General features: G+C 52.9%; 1 protein-coding gene across 5 annotated transcripts in view; it reads right to left on the bottom strand.

The window, feature by feature from the left end:
• TBC1D14 (TBC1 domain family member 14) overlaps window positions 1-15,583 on the bottom strand; it is a 111,974-nt gene that overhangs the window by 57,873 nt on the left and 38,518 nt on the right. For all 5 annotated transcript variants that reach the window (XM_030314266.1, XM_030314267.1, XM_030314265.1 and 2 more), the window contains one exon: window positions 4,742-4,862. In XM_030314266.1, the coding sequence (XP_030170126.1) occupies window positions 4,742-4,862 (121 nt within the window). The remainder of the gene's footprint in view (window positions 1-4,741; window positions 4,863-15,583) is intronic.

Raw genomic sequence — 15,583 nt, 5'->3', positions numbered from 1 at the left:
TTTCCAAAATGGGGAAAGATGCAAGGAGAAGAGGCCCAACAAGACAGGAAACAGAAAAAGTATAGCCCGGACTTGTTAGCCAGGTGGAGCACCCAGCAGGCAGCTAGACGAGGAAGTTCAGGGAAGAGGCCCCGCCGGGAACAAAGGTGGGGGCTGTCAGTGGAGGCACGATATTTAAAGCCTGGAGTCCCGCTGAGATCTCCTCCTGGGTGGCCATGGACAGAGCAGCACCTGAGGGGGACTCTACTATCTGGAGGGCAGCCAGCGGGGAAAACTGCAAAGGAGGGAGAATGTGGTGACCTTGAAGTCAAGGTCAGAAAGGCTCCCAAGGAGCAGGGGAGAGGCTGATGAGACAAGGGCTGAGGAACGCCCCTTGGACGGGAACCGGCAGTCACTTGAAAAACCAGTGGTGCAGAAATTGCACGACGCTTATCACAGCTGCGACTACCTGCAGTTACTCTGCTCCAATCTGTTTTTGCCTGATCTAAGGCAAGCAAGTTCCAAGCGAGGCGGAGGCCAAGGAAGTCTTGCCCTTCACTGTAATTCCAGGAAGGACCCCCACGGTGGCTCAAATGTGTGGAACAAAGGACCATGGAAGCCAAGGAGGAAGGTCCCTCTTTATCCGCAAAGCAAAGCAAAGGATACGCTGGCCCAGCACTGCCCAGGGGGCCAATCTGGCCGGGCCCTGCCCCACACACACCCAATGACGGGAGGCCCGAAGGCAGCTATCTTCGGATCCCTTCTCCTGGCTTTATTCTCGGGGCCTCTCCAGTTCACCGGCGGTTGCCACAGCTGGCGGGCACTTGCTGTGCCCCAGCCCCAGTTTCTTCAGCGGCTCTGTGGGGGGAAGGCCGGAGAACTCGTGTTTCTAACAAACGCCCAGATGATGATCATGTCCCCCCGGGCACCATGCTTTGAGAAACACTGGTTTAGTGTGATTCTCGTAGCTATCCTTGGTCATTTTTGTTCCCCTACTTAGAAATCATAATGTAAGCTGAGAGACAATGACTTTTCAAAATCCTTCTGAAGTTTGAAAAGATAACTGAAAGTAACATTTCAACATTTCCTAAAAATGGCAGCTATGTCTGTGTCAGGCTCAAGCGAAGGGAATCTGGCCCAGTTACAAAGAAGTCACGTGTGTCCCACGTGCCCCGGGGCAAACCACAAGCAGCCCTGACCACTCGCTGGACCTCTTTCTGAATTAAACGTCACAACAGCCACTCCTCAAGTACTCACTCTGGGCCACTCCTGGGACAAAAACGGTCCACGTACATCATCTCTTAATTTATAACAACCCCGTGAGGAGGAACCACAGTGTCCATTCTGCAGATGAGAAAACCAAGAAGTAACTGCCCACAGTTATACGGATAAGAAGAGGGGATGCTGGGGGCGCCTGGGTGGCGCAGTCGGTTAAGCGTCCGACTTCAGCCAGGTCACGATCTCGCGGTCCGTGAGTTCGAGCCCCGCGTCGGGCTCTGGGCTGATGGCTCAGAGCCTGGAGCCTGTTTCCGATTCTGTGTCTCCCTCTCTCTCTGCCCCTCCCCCGTTCATGCTCTGTCTCTCTCTGTCCCAAAAATAAATAAACGTTGAAAAAAAAAAAAAAAAAAAAAAAAAAAAAGAAGAGGGGATGCTGGAAATCAGACCCAAGTCTGCAAGCCCAGCGATCTTGGCGGGCGTACACACCTGTCCCCCGGGCTCCACCAGGATGCCTTGAGGCACGCTGGCCCAAGGGCTTGTGTGCTCCCAGCGCAAGACCTGGCCTCAACACGGTGCGCTGTCTGCACACGCAAGTGAAGGGACCTGCGGAGGCCTCAGGCTCACCCTCCCACGCGGTGTCCTGTTTCCTGCTGTTCAAGGTGGACTTGTCCCAGGAAAGAGACAACAATAACAGTAAACGCTCTCCAGCACCTACGACATTCAATACCGTTCTGAGCACCAGAGGTACATTCACACATTTCGTCCTCACCCCTCCGAGGCTGGTCCGGTTATTCTCCAAATTTCAGAGAGGACGAAAATGAGGCTCAGGAGGTTAAGGGACTTGCCCACACAGCCAAACAGTGGCCGAGCTGGGATACGGACTCTGACAGTCTGCCTCCAAAGTCTATGGTCTTACAGCACTACGCGATGGCGCTTCTCTCCGGTAATAAAAACATTCCAAAGAGAAGGGGAGGAGGAACCGGAGTTTCCTACACCTGGCACCGTCTGGCATCACGGGCCTCGGCAGTCGGCACCGGCTCTGGGCTCTCTAAAGCGTGTGGGTGGAGAGCCGGACCAGGCTGAGCTTTGAAGGCCGCGACAAAGCGTGTGGGTGGACATCTGTGGCAGCCGCCAGCTGCTGTACCCCCACGACAGCAGGTACCCGGCCCTGGATCCCCGTGAGGCCTGGCCAGCCCGGGGAGGGAGGGCCGGAGACACAAAGCACGAGCAAACAGGACACGGGCAGGATTGTATGACCCTTGCCGGTACAATTACATCCTTTATTATTGATGGTTGAAGCCAGATGGTCCTCGTCCCTGCGGTATTGGGTTGCCACATAATTAGTGGACCTAGTCACTCCAGTTCACAGAAATCCTTTAGGTTCAAGAACATAATCCATGTCCACCTTTAAAAAAAAAAAAAAAAGTACGACAAAGAAAACAAAGAAATTCAAACATGATGTGAGTGACAGTAAGAGTCACGGGAAAATCTCCCTAGGATAATGGTTACTTTTTTCAAAGTGTGGATCTCTTTAAAAATTCTTAAACAGCTTGGCTATTTTGTTTCTAAGAAATTTATGGCAGAGCTTTGCATACAGACTCCTCAAATTTTAATTGTGTGCTATTGTAATAAGCCTACGCAAGGAGCGCTTCAGAATCCAAATGTAACAACCCATAAAAATGAATTCCAACACCGAAGTACTTCGCGAGCCTCCTGGGTCCAGACGACCACTCTGGGGAACGTCAGACGACATTCAGAACAAATTTAGTTTGCCGAGGCTTTCACAAAATGAAATAGGCGCGCATCCACCGCGTGGCTGGGGCCAGAGCCCCGGGATGTGCTCCCCGCCTCGCCCCACACGCCGCACCGCTGTACCTAACACGTTTAATACTCAAAGGGGCCGTCCTCTGCAACCGCGCAAGCGCCACTCAGGGCCAGCCCCACTTCCCCTCCTCTGGACCAGTCCAGGAGCCACATTCTTGCCAGGGTGACGCCATCACGGCTCACACGAGTAAAACCCTCCAGGGACAGCACCTCACGCGGGCCCCACAGATAGCCCCTCTCACTGCTCCCTGGGCCCGGGCCGCCCCCACTGCCTGCGGCCCCTTCCCTGCCGAGGCAGAGGAGCAGCGAGGGCCCTGGGGCTGGGTTCCGGCCCTGCCCAAGTCACTGAGCCTGTCTAAGGGCTCCTTCCGTGAAATGAGGACGGTAATAGCACCTTCTTGAGAAGACTGTTACGAGTTTTAAATGAACCAGACACCCAAGTGCTGACTCATCTGAAACCAGCACACAACAATCGCTCATGATCCCTGTTGTTAATAATTCCGTCACACCTTTGACCTCAACCTCGTGTGCAGCCTTGCCCAGCAGGCCGTGCCCCTGCCCCCACACACACCCGTCCTGCTCCTTTCCGTACCCACCCTGGAGTCCTCTCCTCACCAGAGGGGTGCTCTCCAGCACGGTGCTGTGTGAGCTCTGTAAGCCCAGGGCCACGCACGAGGCCCAGCACTCACTAGGTCCTCCAAAGTATTTAGCAGGGGCGCCTGGGGGAGGGGGGGGGGGGGTCTGTCAGTTAAGCGTCTGACTTTGGCTCAGGTCATGAACTCATGGTTCATGGGTTCGAGCCCCTTGTCAGGCTCTGTGCTGACAGCTCAGGGCCTGGAGCCTGCTTCGGATTCTGTCTCCCTCTGTCTCTTTCTCTTTGCCCCCGCCCTGCACACACTCAGTCTCTCTCTCTCTCAAAAATAAATAAAGGTTTAGAGAAAAAAAGTATTTACTAAGCAACTGCCAATGGATACAAAACTGAAGCTGGAGGGGTCGGCCTGCCGGGGGCAGTGTCACAGCACCGGCAAACGGCAGAGGTGAGGGTGGTTGGGACTCGGAGCCCTGGAGAAGACGCAGGCTGTCACAGTCAGAACTTCCAAGGCCACAGAGGCCCCTGGCCCCGCTGAGTCCGGGCACGAACCTTCTTTGCAAAGACAAGCACATGTCTCCAGCCGCTGGCATCGCCCCCTGCTCGGGGACGGAGGCAGCCTGGCGGTGATGAGCCGTCACAGGCCTGGCCTGGCCCCTGAACCCTGTGCCCTCCCCACCTCAGACCAGTAGGCAGCCTGTGAGCCAGCAAGGGGAAGGGGATCATCCTATAGCCTGGGTGAACAATGGCCCTCGCATTCCTGGCCAAATCAGTACCGGAAGGATTGAGCTCCAAGAAACCCATGGGATCAGAGGGCAAGAACGCTTTAATATCAAACATCATTAACACACCTCTGACAGCAAACACATTTACAACTCTTGCTGGAAAAACTGATCAAATTGGGTTATAAAGATCTAGAGCCCCACTATCTCTTTCCTATACGCATGCTGTGAGCTACAGGAAATGAAAAAGGTTAAAGTCATCAACATTCTGAAGACAGACTTACATTTTAGGAACTTGGCATGCAGATTAACACAGTTTTCCAATTTCAAAGCCTCAATAAAGGCCATTTTTACAAGGTTCATAAATATATGCTAATAACATGTTTTTGTGTTTTTATATCTCGTATACCTTTTGTATTTTCTTTGAATCTTTCTGAGCATTCTCTCGGAGTGGTACTTTTCCAAATAACTTCCATCCCAAGTCATTCTGTCTGTCAAGTCTTGCATTCTGTTTTCTAGCAAGCAAATTCCTACAGGAAGAAAATAAGAGGGTTAGGAAACTTCTGGGCATTTACAAAAATACCAGGACAACGAGTCACTCTTGAATGAACACAAGTAGACTTTCCTTTGAGACAACAATGTGATGAACCACAAGCTTTAATTCTTCAGATGTGATTTTTCACGTAAGACACAGAATTACGCAGCAAGGAAAACGCCCTTAAGCCACAAATAAGTTTTTTGTTGTTCCACTGTTACAGGTACAAATTCTATAACTTAAAGTAAGGAAACACCTCATACTATAACAAAGTCTAGAACAAAAGTGACCTTTAAAGTCAGACGGTACTGAATTGAAACTTGGCTTCAACACTCACTAGCTGTGTAACTCTGACCAGTACATTAACCTTTCTAAACTTGTTTCCTTATGTTTAACAAGGGTCTTTGCGGGAATTAGAATTACAGGTACACAATCAGTGCTTAAGAAACAAGAGCTGCTAGGGGCGCCCAGGGGGGCTCAGTCAGCTCAGTGTCCGACTCTGGATTTTGGCTCAGGTCACGATCTCACGGTTCGTGAGACAGAGCCCCATGTTGGGCTCTGTGCTAACAGCGTGGAGCCTGCTTGGGATTCTCTCTTCCTTTCTCTGACCCTCTCCTGCTCATGCCCCTTCCTCTCTCTGTCTCTCAAAATAAATAACCTTTAAAAAAATAAAAAAGAGGGGCGCCTGGGTGGCTCAGTCGGTTAAGCGTCCGACTTTGGCTCAGGTCACGATCTCGCGATCCGTGGGTTCGAGCCCCGCGTCGGGCTCTGGGCTGATGGCTCAGAGCCTGGAGCCTGCTTCCGATTCTGTGTCTCCCTCTCTCTCTGCTCCTCCCCCGTTCATGCTCTGTCTCTCTGTGTCTCAAAAATAAATAAACGTTAAAAAAAAAATTTTTTTTAATAAATAAGAAATTATATTAAGTCAGAGCTGCTTTAATAATTAACCTCTAGCTCAGTTTAAATTACCTATGGGGGGCACCTGGTTGGCTCAGTTGGTGGAGCACACACCTCTCAATCTTGGGGTTGTGAGTTTGAGCCCCACCTTGCGCACAGAGCCTACTTAAAGTTAATTATCTATAAGGTAAATTTATATTGCCTATTTATAGTCTCCACATATAATGAAAAGAAAACCACTGAAGAGAGAGTCCAAGGTCTTCCGTCCCAACAACATGTAAACACAAATAAATCCCAAACGGTAGTACAAAATAAACTATGTTCTGGAAGGCCCATTCATTCAAAACAAATGGTTTCCAGGGCTCACTGGAAAGTAGAAGATGAACCCGCAGCAGCTCGTGTGCCGGAAAGTAAGAAAGTGCTGAAAGAAATATGGGGGGACACATCTGAAGGCAACGGCAGCCAGCTTGAAACAAGGGCTCCCACTGGCTACATCTGCAGCAATCTAACCATCAAGACAAATGATGAGAGCAAGGGACTATAGTCGCTTGAATGAAACAAAAATCCAAGCACCCACATGGATACAAACAAGAGGAGGAGGAGGGAAGAATGTCCTGAACAAGCACAGGAAGACTGACGGAGGCAGGAGAGGAGGGATGGGGGGGAACCTGGTAGCTGACAGCTGCAGGAGGAAGAGGGTTTCCAAAGGGCTTGAAAGTACCTTCCGCAGATTACGTGTTAATTACAAAGGCAACCCTCCTCGGGCAAGTGCTCGAAGCCGCATTCCCAATGTCAGAGGAGACAGCACAGGCCTGCGGCTCCCATGTGCCCGGAACGGCACACCATATGGATGGAGGGAGGCAGGCAGACAGACAGACAGACAGACAATCAGAGAAGATCCCTGAAACAACCAACGAAATGTGAATGCGGACCGCGGACTAAGAAACAGCACAGGGTTGATGCTGCATTTCCCGGCCTTACAACTGCACAGTCGGTGCTTATGTGAGAGAATGCTCTTGTTCTTAGGGGATATACAGATATATTGAGGGGGAGACAGGCATGGTATCTCCAGCTGACTCTCTTAATGCTTCGAAGAAATACTTACTTGCTTATATGGCACATATTCCACACTCACAGGACAGATAAAACCAAGTGAAACACAGAGTGTATCGAAGTAAAGAATGCATGGAGGGGCACCTGGGTGGCGCAGTCGGTTAAGCGTCCGACTTCAGCCAGGTCACGATCTCGCGATCCGGGAGTTCGAGCCCCGCGTCAGGCTCTGGGCTGATGGCTCAGAGCCTGGAGCCTGTTTCCGATTCTGTGTCTCCCTCTCTCTCTGCCCCTCCCCCGTTCATGCTCTGTCTCTCTCTGTCCCAAAAATAAATAAACGTTGAAAAAAAATTTAAAAAAAAAAAAAAAAAAAAAAAAAAAGAATGCATGGAAGTTCCCTGTGTTTTTCTTGAAACTTTTCAATACATTTGAGATCAGATCAAAATAAAGTCATGGGGCACCTGGGTGGCTCATCAGGTGAGTGTCCAGCTTCGGCTGAGGTCATGATCTCGCAGTTCGTGGGAGTCCCATGTCAGGCTCCCTGCGGTCAACGTGGAGTCTCCCTCTCTCTCTGCCCCTCCCCTACTTGTGCACATGCACTCGCTCTCAAAAATAAATAAAGCATTAAAAAAATAAAGTTATGAACACTTTCAGAAAAGGAAACAAATGGTCTCACTGTCTTCTCTTCTGTTGTGGTTACAATAGAATCCATTTCAGAAACCGTTTCATAGCCCAAGGCAATTCTATACATACCTTTATAATAAGAAAGAAACTTTGGTTAAAAAGAAAGAAAGAAACTCTGGGCTATCCCCAGGCCCAGCCTGTGTACCGCCTAAGACAGCCATTGGTGAAACACACACGGTTCAAACCGAGCTAAAATGTCAGGCACCCAGAAGGATACTAAGAGCCTGGGCATCCAGAATTCGGTTCACTAACAGCTGACATTTTGCTAAAGAGGAGTTGCCTCTGGAGAAGGGGACTGGGCACAAGGGACTAACGGTGAGGAACCCCAATGCACCTGGAAGGGGAGGGGCCAGGAGTGAGGGCTACACCTCCTGATGAACCTCAACCCTATTGTGGAGGGACGCGGGTCAGTGAGGGTCTAGAGGGACAAGGAACGGAATAGAGAACCCCACAGAAGCGACCGGGCATCTGTGCTCCGGGAGGCGGAATGTAAATGTGGCCCTGGTCACAGAGACGGGGCCAGCAGGGGCAAGAGGAACAGAAACATTGGTTTTTCCGTCCACTGGACAACGATGTAAATCTGTACAAATGTAGTGCAGATGAAACTTACCAAAATCATGATTCATGACAGACCATGACTTATCAAAGGCATCTTTGGCTGTATTATTTTTTGTGGATGAGAGCTGAGGACCTCGGAACGGACAGGAATCCCTCCCTAGCTTCAGCTGTGTGTGTCACTGGCACAGGTAACAGGTGCCTCTTGCTCCCCTTTCAGGTCGGTGGGTCATCGGAAGGCTGGCATGGATCTGGCTGTTGGGCCCAGGAGGCCAGATGGAACCGAGGACCTGCCTCCTCCCATCATGTGACCAAACCCCATTCCCGGGCAGGTGCAGTGAGAGAACTCAGATGGGGCAGGGAGAGCCCAGTAGCCCTGACGGTTCCCTTTAACCCTGTGCGGTCCCCCTAACCCAGAGGCGCCCTTGGGAAGACACAACTGTGGATCCCTCAGGCTGTCCCTTCACGAGCCCTGTGCCATAGCGAGTTAGCAGAAGCCCTGGCCCTCAGACAGCCTAAGCGCTCTCATGTAGTGGAGTAGACAGTGGCCATAGCCAGTATCTGTGACACCTCACCAGGGGGCAGAACACAGGGACTGCTTGATTCAAGCTTCCTCAAATCCACCTGTCCCACCACCATCTTCGGGAAGTACTCCCGTCCGTCCTGGTTCTGCAGAACCTCTGGACTCACTCTGCAAAGCCGACCCAGACCGGCTGCCGCCCATCCAACCCCCGGGCCTGGGCTCCCACAGAAGCTATTTCCACAGCACCCACCCTGCTGCTCTGTGCCTGTCGGGTGCACACCCTCTCTCCACACACCTGTCTCTAGGGGTGCGGGCTGCTGGGGGGGCAGGGCAGAGTCACCTCTGCATCCCCAGAATTCTATCCAGCACGCAGGAGGCGCTCTATACAAACGGGGCAGCCGCATGTGCAGGGGAGGCAGGTGCAGAGCTATGAGGAGGCAGAATGGGACCTCAGCCCATCACCCTCCAACCTGGGGCCCATGGAGTGAACCACCTCCGAGGGCGGCAGTGATGCCTAAGTGCAAGCTTCCACACACGCTCCAGGTGAAGGGCAAGTCCAGACAAATCAAGGCCCAGGACTAAGAACTAAACAGAGATAAGCTCTGAGCAGGGTTAAGAGAATGCCCTGAAAGAAGGGGTGGTGAAAGATGGGGGGGGAGGGGCGGTGAGGGGTTGCTGGGAGAGGAGGGAGGAGGGGCGGAACAGAACACCACAATCTGCTCCCAGGCCAGAGCCCTCCTGGGGGGCAGCCAGCAGCTGTGCACGAAGGCTGAGGGCAGCACCCCGAGCACTGTTCCAAGCCAGACGCAGAACCAGTCATGGAGACTCCCTTTGTTTTGCATCCCCAGTAGAGGGCCCTTTGCAAGGAAGAAGCACTCACTCTACTGGCAGCATCAAGGCTCAGCTGTCGACCTCAATCCAATCTCTGAAGGGCAGAAACAACACCAAAATGGGCCAGACTCTCGCCTGAGCCGGAAGGGAATCAAATCAGCAAGGGCCAATAAACAACCAGTGGGTCCTCAATCCGCAGGGCACAATGCCACGGTCTAACCAAAGCTGTCGGCATCGGGGTTCCCTGAGAGCCACCCGGGCTCCGGATGCTGAAGCCTGCCCCACCCACCCGCACCTCTCACCCACAGGCACCCACGTGGGGGCGGGCACGGCTTTCCTCCTGACTAGCCCCCTTCCTCCAGGATGCCCGCTCACATCCTGCAGCCAGTGGGAGGAGTAATGGCTGAAGGGGAAGCACCGAGGACTTGTCCACAAACGAGGTGAACCCCATTTCTAAGAGGCTGACCAGGGCCTTACAATCCTTCCTGAGCCTCGTCCCAGGAGCACCCCCGCAGGCAGGCGGCCAGAGCGGAGATCTCTCATTCATGCACTGAATTTTTCTGAGGGCCGCACCACAGGAGGCAGTCTTACTTGCTCGGAAACCCTCAGTCTCTCCCCAGGTTAGCTCCAAAGCTCTCACCTGATTTGGCAAGGGTCTGCTCCTCTTCCCAGTCCTCCTCCTTGGGTCATTCTGGGCCACGCACACATCCGGGCAGGCACACAGCCTGTCACCCCACCCCTCCCACCCCCCAGTGTGCCTGCCCCACCCTTTCTTCAGGTGTCCCTGGGGCACAGGACCAAGATCCATCAAGCCCTGGGCCCCTGCAGAACTCCCGCTGCATCTACCATGATGCTCCAGAAATCTCTCCGCCACACAGTGGGCACAGATGGATGGCACCAGCCCTGTTCCCCAAATCCCTTCAATGGCTTCCACCTGTTTGTGGCACCATGGCACGTGTCGTTCCCCCAACCCTCAAAGTGCTCCTGAAAGAGGAGACGTGAGGGCCTGCCCCCCAGGCGCGTTTCAAGGGTCAAACAAGGCGAGGACCTCGCAGGCCTGGCCTACTGTATCACACACACTCAGTTCACATTCACGACAACAGCAGCTGTTGTCACCATCATCACCACAGGGCGTTTCTCCATTAGGGGACTGACAGCACTGTCCTCCAGCTCAATCTCCTTCAGCCGAGCTAACGCTCTGCACCCTAAAGGCATTAGAGAGGGGGGGCAGATGAGAGGCGAGGTTTACAGGAATGGTGGGCTGAGGGAAGGTGACCCAGCAGGGGCTGGCCCCACCAGGGATCTGTTGATAACGCCTATCCTATCCGGACACATTTTCCAACAATGCTGAAGAGGCCTCCGGAAATACCCTTTGGGGCTGTCCGTGACTAAGCCACGCCCAACTACAAGGGAAAAGAATAATCCTAAGAGCCTGCAGGAAGCAAAAGAAAAGACCCTTGGGCAGGAAAAGGGAGCCAGGGTTTGAATGGGGCATCTCCCCCTGGCTGGAACAATCACTCTTTTCATTTCAATAGGTTAACAACTCAGAGGAAGAGACACGGGACACCCATGACAAAGTAACGCTAAAAACAATGGCGTGTTAATTTCTGCCTGCCAGCTCTCCTGCCTGCCGTGGAGTGCCACCCACAAGCGAGGGGCACCATCAGTAGCAGGGGCAAGATCAGGCACGGACACAGGTAACTGGGACGAAATGGACTGTCAGGACTGGTCATCACCAAGACCAGTCGGGCACGGCTTTACGCAGACTCTGACCGGTGCTCCCTTTCCTCCGACTCCCCCACACTATAAGCCACAGGATCCTTCCTTCGCCAGGCTTGTCCAGTGCCTTATCATGTGGCTTATAGTGCTTATACTTCCCACAGGCGGGAAGTAGAGGGGGCTGACATGTGACAAGGGGCAAAGCGGGGCGAGTGGGGAAACATACAACCTGGAGACCTGAACGCCCCACACCTCCTGACAGAGGGGTCAGGCCCTCACCGCCCAGGACGGGCCACCAGCCACACAGGCTGCTGAACACATGACAAATGTGCGTGTCATTGCAACGAAATGCGCCAGCTGGGACAGAGTGTTCTTCAAAGTGTCAAAAAAGACCGAAAACTACCCAGGGGTTCACGACATGTCCATATACATCAGTAAGAAGGGTCAGGGGATAGCCTGGCTGGCTCCGTTGGTAGAGCATGTGATTCCCGATCTTGGAGTCATGAGTTCGAGCCCACACTGGGTGTAGAGATTACTTAAATAAATCAAGCCTTTTTTTAAAAAAAAGGGGGTCAGGGCCATTTTTTTGAAGGACCAACAACTATTCGTCGTTAAAGGCAAAAAGCGAAGCGCGTAACAGCGTAAAGCAGGCCGCACAGTACGTGCACCTGTGTTGCTCGTACCAGCACAGACTACCTCTGGGAGAAGACAGAAATGGGCATTCTGTGCTCCTGCAACAGCTTACCCGGTGGCACGGTGCAGAAACAAAACTCTTCACCACACACTCTACTGCACTTTCTGGATTTTGTACCGTGCAAGCGTATCGCCTATTGGAGAAAGTTAACAGGGGCGCCTGGGTGGCTCAGACGGTTAAGCATCCAACTTGGGTTTCGGCTCAGGTCGTGATCTCACAGTTTGTGAGTCTGAGCCCCATGTCAGGCTCTGCACTGACGGTGTGGAGCCTGCTTGGAGTTCTCTCCTTCTCCCTCTGTCTCTGCCCCTCCCCTGCTCACACACACTCCCTCTCTCAAAAATAAATGAACTTAAAAAAAAAAAAAGGAAGGAAAAAGTTCATATATAAAGAAGCCGTTGCTAAATTAGGGATTTCTGCCAATAAGAAAGGAAGCGAGGGGTGCCTGGCTGGCTCAGTCGGTGGGGCGTGCAACTCTTATCTCGGGGGTGGTATGTTCCAACCCCATGCCGGGTGTAGAGATGACTAAAAAACAGAAAAAGAGAAAATTAGTGCTTCTGCACCACCCCCACCCCCATCTTCCAAATCAGGAAGGCTTTATCAAACCCCAAAACAGTGCCCGATTTTTCTGCCCGTCCCTAGTAAGGCTAGGTGGCGAGTGCCAGGAGCCCCTGCTGTGTCGGGTGGCAAGTGCCCTGACCAACAAAAAGCTGGAGAGCAAGTGAAACGGCCAGTGATGCTGCACTGGTACAAACAATAAACACTTAGAAAAGAGAAGTGAAACCGTATGGAGCCGCACCTGGGAAGGCACTGGCGGCTCAGCCCGCGTGGCTCATGCACCCGCTCTGCCCTGTGCTTCACGACCCCAGCCGTGAGCCGGAGCAGTGAGCACGACACAAGCATCCCAAGGAGAACGGCCTACCTCCTACAAGTTAGGTAAGTTCCTAAGGTCGCCCACCAGGGACTCAGACCCCTGCCCTTCCAGGCCTCCGCAGTCCGGCGCAGCCTCCGACCACACAGCCGAGAACTCTGGAAGGGCACAGAGCCAGCCCTGTGGTCAGCAGGGCCGTGCACACACACTGCCGTCCACTCCCAGACCTCATACAGACCAGCAAGGCTGCAGGGACATGCGCGCAGGAACACGACAGAACGGCTGAAAGGCAACTGTCACCAAGGGGCCACAGGCGTACTTGCGGTCCCGTCACGCTGACCTGACCACCCTGCTCCAGCAACTTCAGGCAGAGGCAGAACGGGGGCCTTCCTGGTGAGAGGCCCCCAAATCTGAACCCCAGGTTCCCAGCACAGGCAGCTCAGGTGCTTATCTGCTCCAAGAAAACTGCAAGATGGGACATAACTTTGTTATCGCCTATTCCTGGCTGAGAAGTGATGCACAGGAGGCTACAAGGGGCCTAGCTGTGGCTCCAATCGGGGCTCCCCACCCCACCCAACCCCCCCAGCCTCAGGGCCCCACCTCCCACCCCACTGCCCACCCCACCCTCCACCCCCACCCCCTACCCTCAGGACCACACCCCCCACCAAAGCAGCAAAGGCCCAGGGCCTCATGGTTTTCATCTGTAAATGGAGATAACAAGTCTCAGGAGAACTAAGTGAAATAACACACAACTCATCGGGGCAGGTGTGTGTGCAGGGGCCACAAGGAGAGGTGACACGCTGGGAGCCTGTGTTTTCTGCCTGCACAGAGTTTTCCAGCTGGAAATATTTATCAGCATTTTTAAATATGGAGAAATCAAAGAAAAACCTGGGCTTCTGGCTTCTCCTGACATACCGTAAGAGCTGGCCACACGGGCACGTGTTCCCGCACGACAACCAGCCAGAGCTAAGCTGTGGGTTCATCTGGGCCATGCTCCACCTGGTCCTCCACTGCCCACACGTCAGGACACCTGCCACTGCAGTGTCCCCCCTGTCAGCCACCTGCAGGGCCAGATCCAGTTTTAAGGGGCCTTGAAGCTTATTCATTTGGGGGAATCTTCTAGACATTAAAAAAAAAAATGTTTAGTTATGAACACAAAATTAGGCAGACATGAGGAGTCCTGAAGGTCAAGCATCATTAACATCATAATTCTAACACTGTCCTTTTGGCTTTGGAAACCTGGGACGTGCTTCCATGTGAGGACACTCCAGCGAGGACTTTTTTAATGTTAATTTATTTTTGAGAGAGGGCGCACAAGCAGGAAGGGGGATGGGAGGAGGGACAGAGGATCCGAAGCGGGCTCTGCACTGACAGCAGAGAGCCCGACACGGGGCTCGAACTCACCAACCCTGAGATCATGACCTGAGCCGAAGTCCGACACTTACCTGACTGAGCCACTCAGGTGCCCCCCCAGCAAGGACTTCCATCCAAAGTTCCATCTCTCCATTTTTCGACAAAAGACCATATAGTCCAAGGACAGACCCCCTTTCTTCTTAAATGGTGTGGGGCTGAGGTGGTGCCTTTCAGCCCCGCCCCCACTAACTTTCAGACATTACTGAAGTCAAAATAAGGTGATTCCAGGAACAATCTAGAATGCTAGCTGACAGACAAGATCAGGTGTTGGACCTGGGTCCCTGGACCAGTGTATTTCAGAGCACGTGAAGTGTGTGCTGAGGGCAGCACCCAGAGCCAGGGCCCTACCTGGTGTAAGCACTCAAATGTCTTGCACGAGAGTTACCAACTTGTTCCTTTATGTGTCTTCATCACAGAATGTAAAGTCCACGAGGGTGAGTCCCATCTCTTGTGTTTACTGTGGTGCCTCTAGGGCCTAGAACAGTTCCTGGCATACAGGAAAACATGTTTATCAAATACATGCTTTTTGGAGGAATTTTCAGAAAGAACACACAAGAATTATACCTGCCCATTTAAAACAGAGCAAGCCAGGGGGCGCCTGGGTGGCTCAGTCACTTAAGCATCCGACTTTGGCTCAGGTCACAATCTCACCTGTCTGTGAGTTCAGACCCCGCATCGGGCTCTGTGCGGACAGCTCAGAGCCTGGAGTCTGTTTCAGATTCTGGGTCTCCCTCTGCCCCTCCCCGGCTCCCGCTCTGTCTCTGAAAAATGAACGAACCTTAAAAAAATAAAATAAAATGAAATGAAACAGAGGAAGCCAGCATTCAGAGAGGTTGGGGAGTGTTGCCCAGAGACACACAGAGCAACACGGAACCACGACTTGGACCCGAACATCCACGGCTGCTGCCCGGCAGCTGTCCACACTGCCCCAGAGGGTGGAGGACGGCGGGGGTAGAAGGGCGCAGCCCTGCCCGACCTGGATGAGCAGGTTCCACGGGCCACAGACACTCAGCAGGGACTGCTCAAAACTCCTTGGAATCTTAGGAAATAAACCTCCAAAGTCCTCCTCCTTCAAGATACTGTGCATGTGAACTCCAGGTTGTAATTCGACGGTTCCCTGGGGCTTCTTGCTTTCTCCTTCCTTTGTGTCGTTGACAAGACATAACCAAAGCTTGTTCCAAAGTCCTCAGAAATCCGCTAAAACACCGTCACGTTCCGTTCCCAGAACAGACGGGTATCTTCTCCACCATTTCCTGAATCACAACCACCCTTCACAGATCACCTGTCAGGTGCCCCGTACCGCGCCTGGCACGTCCCACATATTCTGCGTGAGAGATGGAACTCTGGAGGGAAGCCCTTGCTGGAGGGTCCTCACATGGAGGCACGACCCAGAAAGGGATCACAGTCCACCCACATGGCACAGACAGGAAACAGAGTCTTGGCGAGGCTGAGGAATTTGCTCCTGAAGGGACATCTAAATCCTGG

The sequence above is a fragment of the Lynx canadensis genome, chromosome B1, assembly GCF_007474595.2.
Source record: "Lynx canadensis isolate LIC74 chromosome B1, mLynCan4.pri.v2, whole genome shotgun sequence".
NCBI lineage: Eukaryota > Metazoa > Chordata > Mammalia > Carnivora > Felidae > Lynx > Lynx canadensis.
Note: the sequence above shows the minus strand (reverse complement) of the source record. Positions and strands in the feature narration are given on the sequence as shown.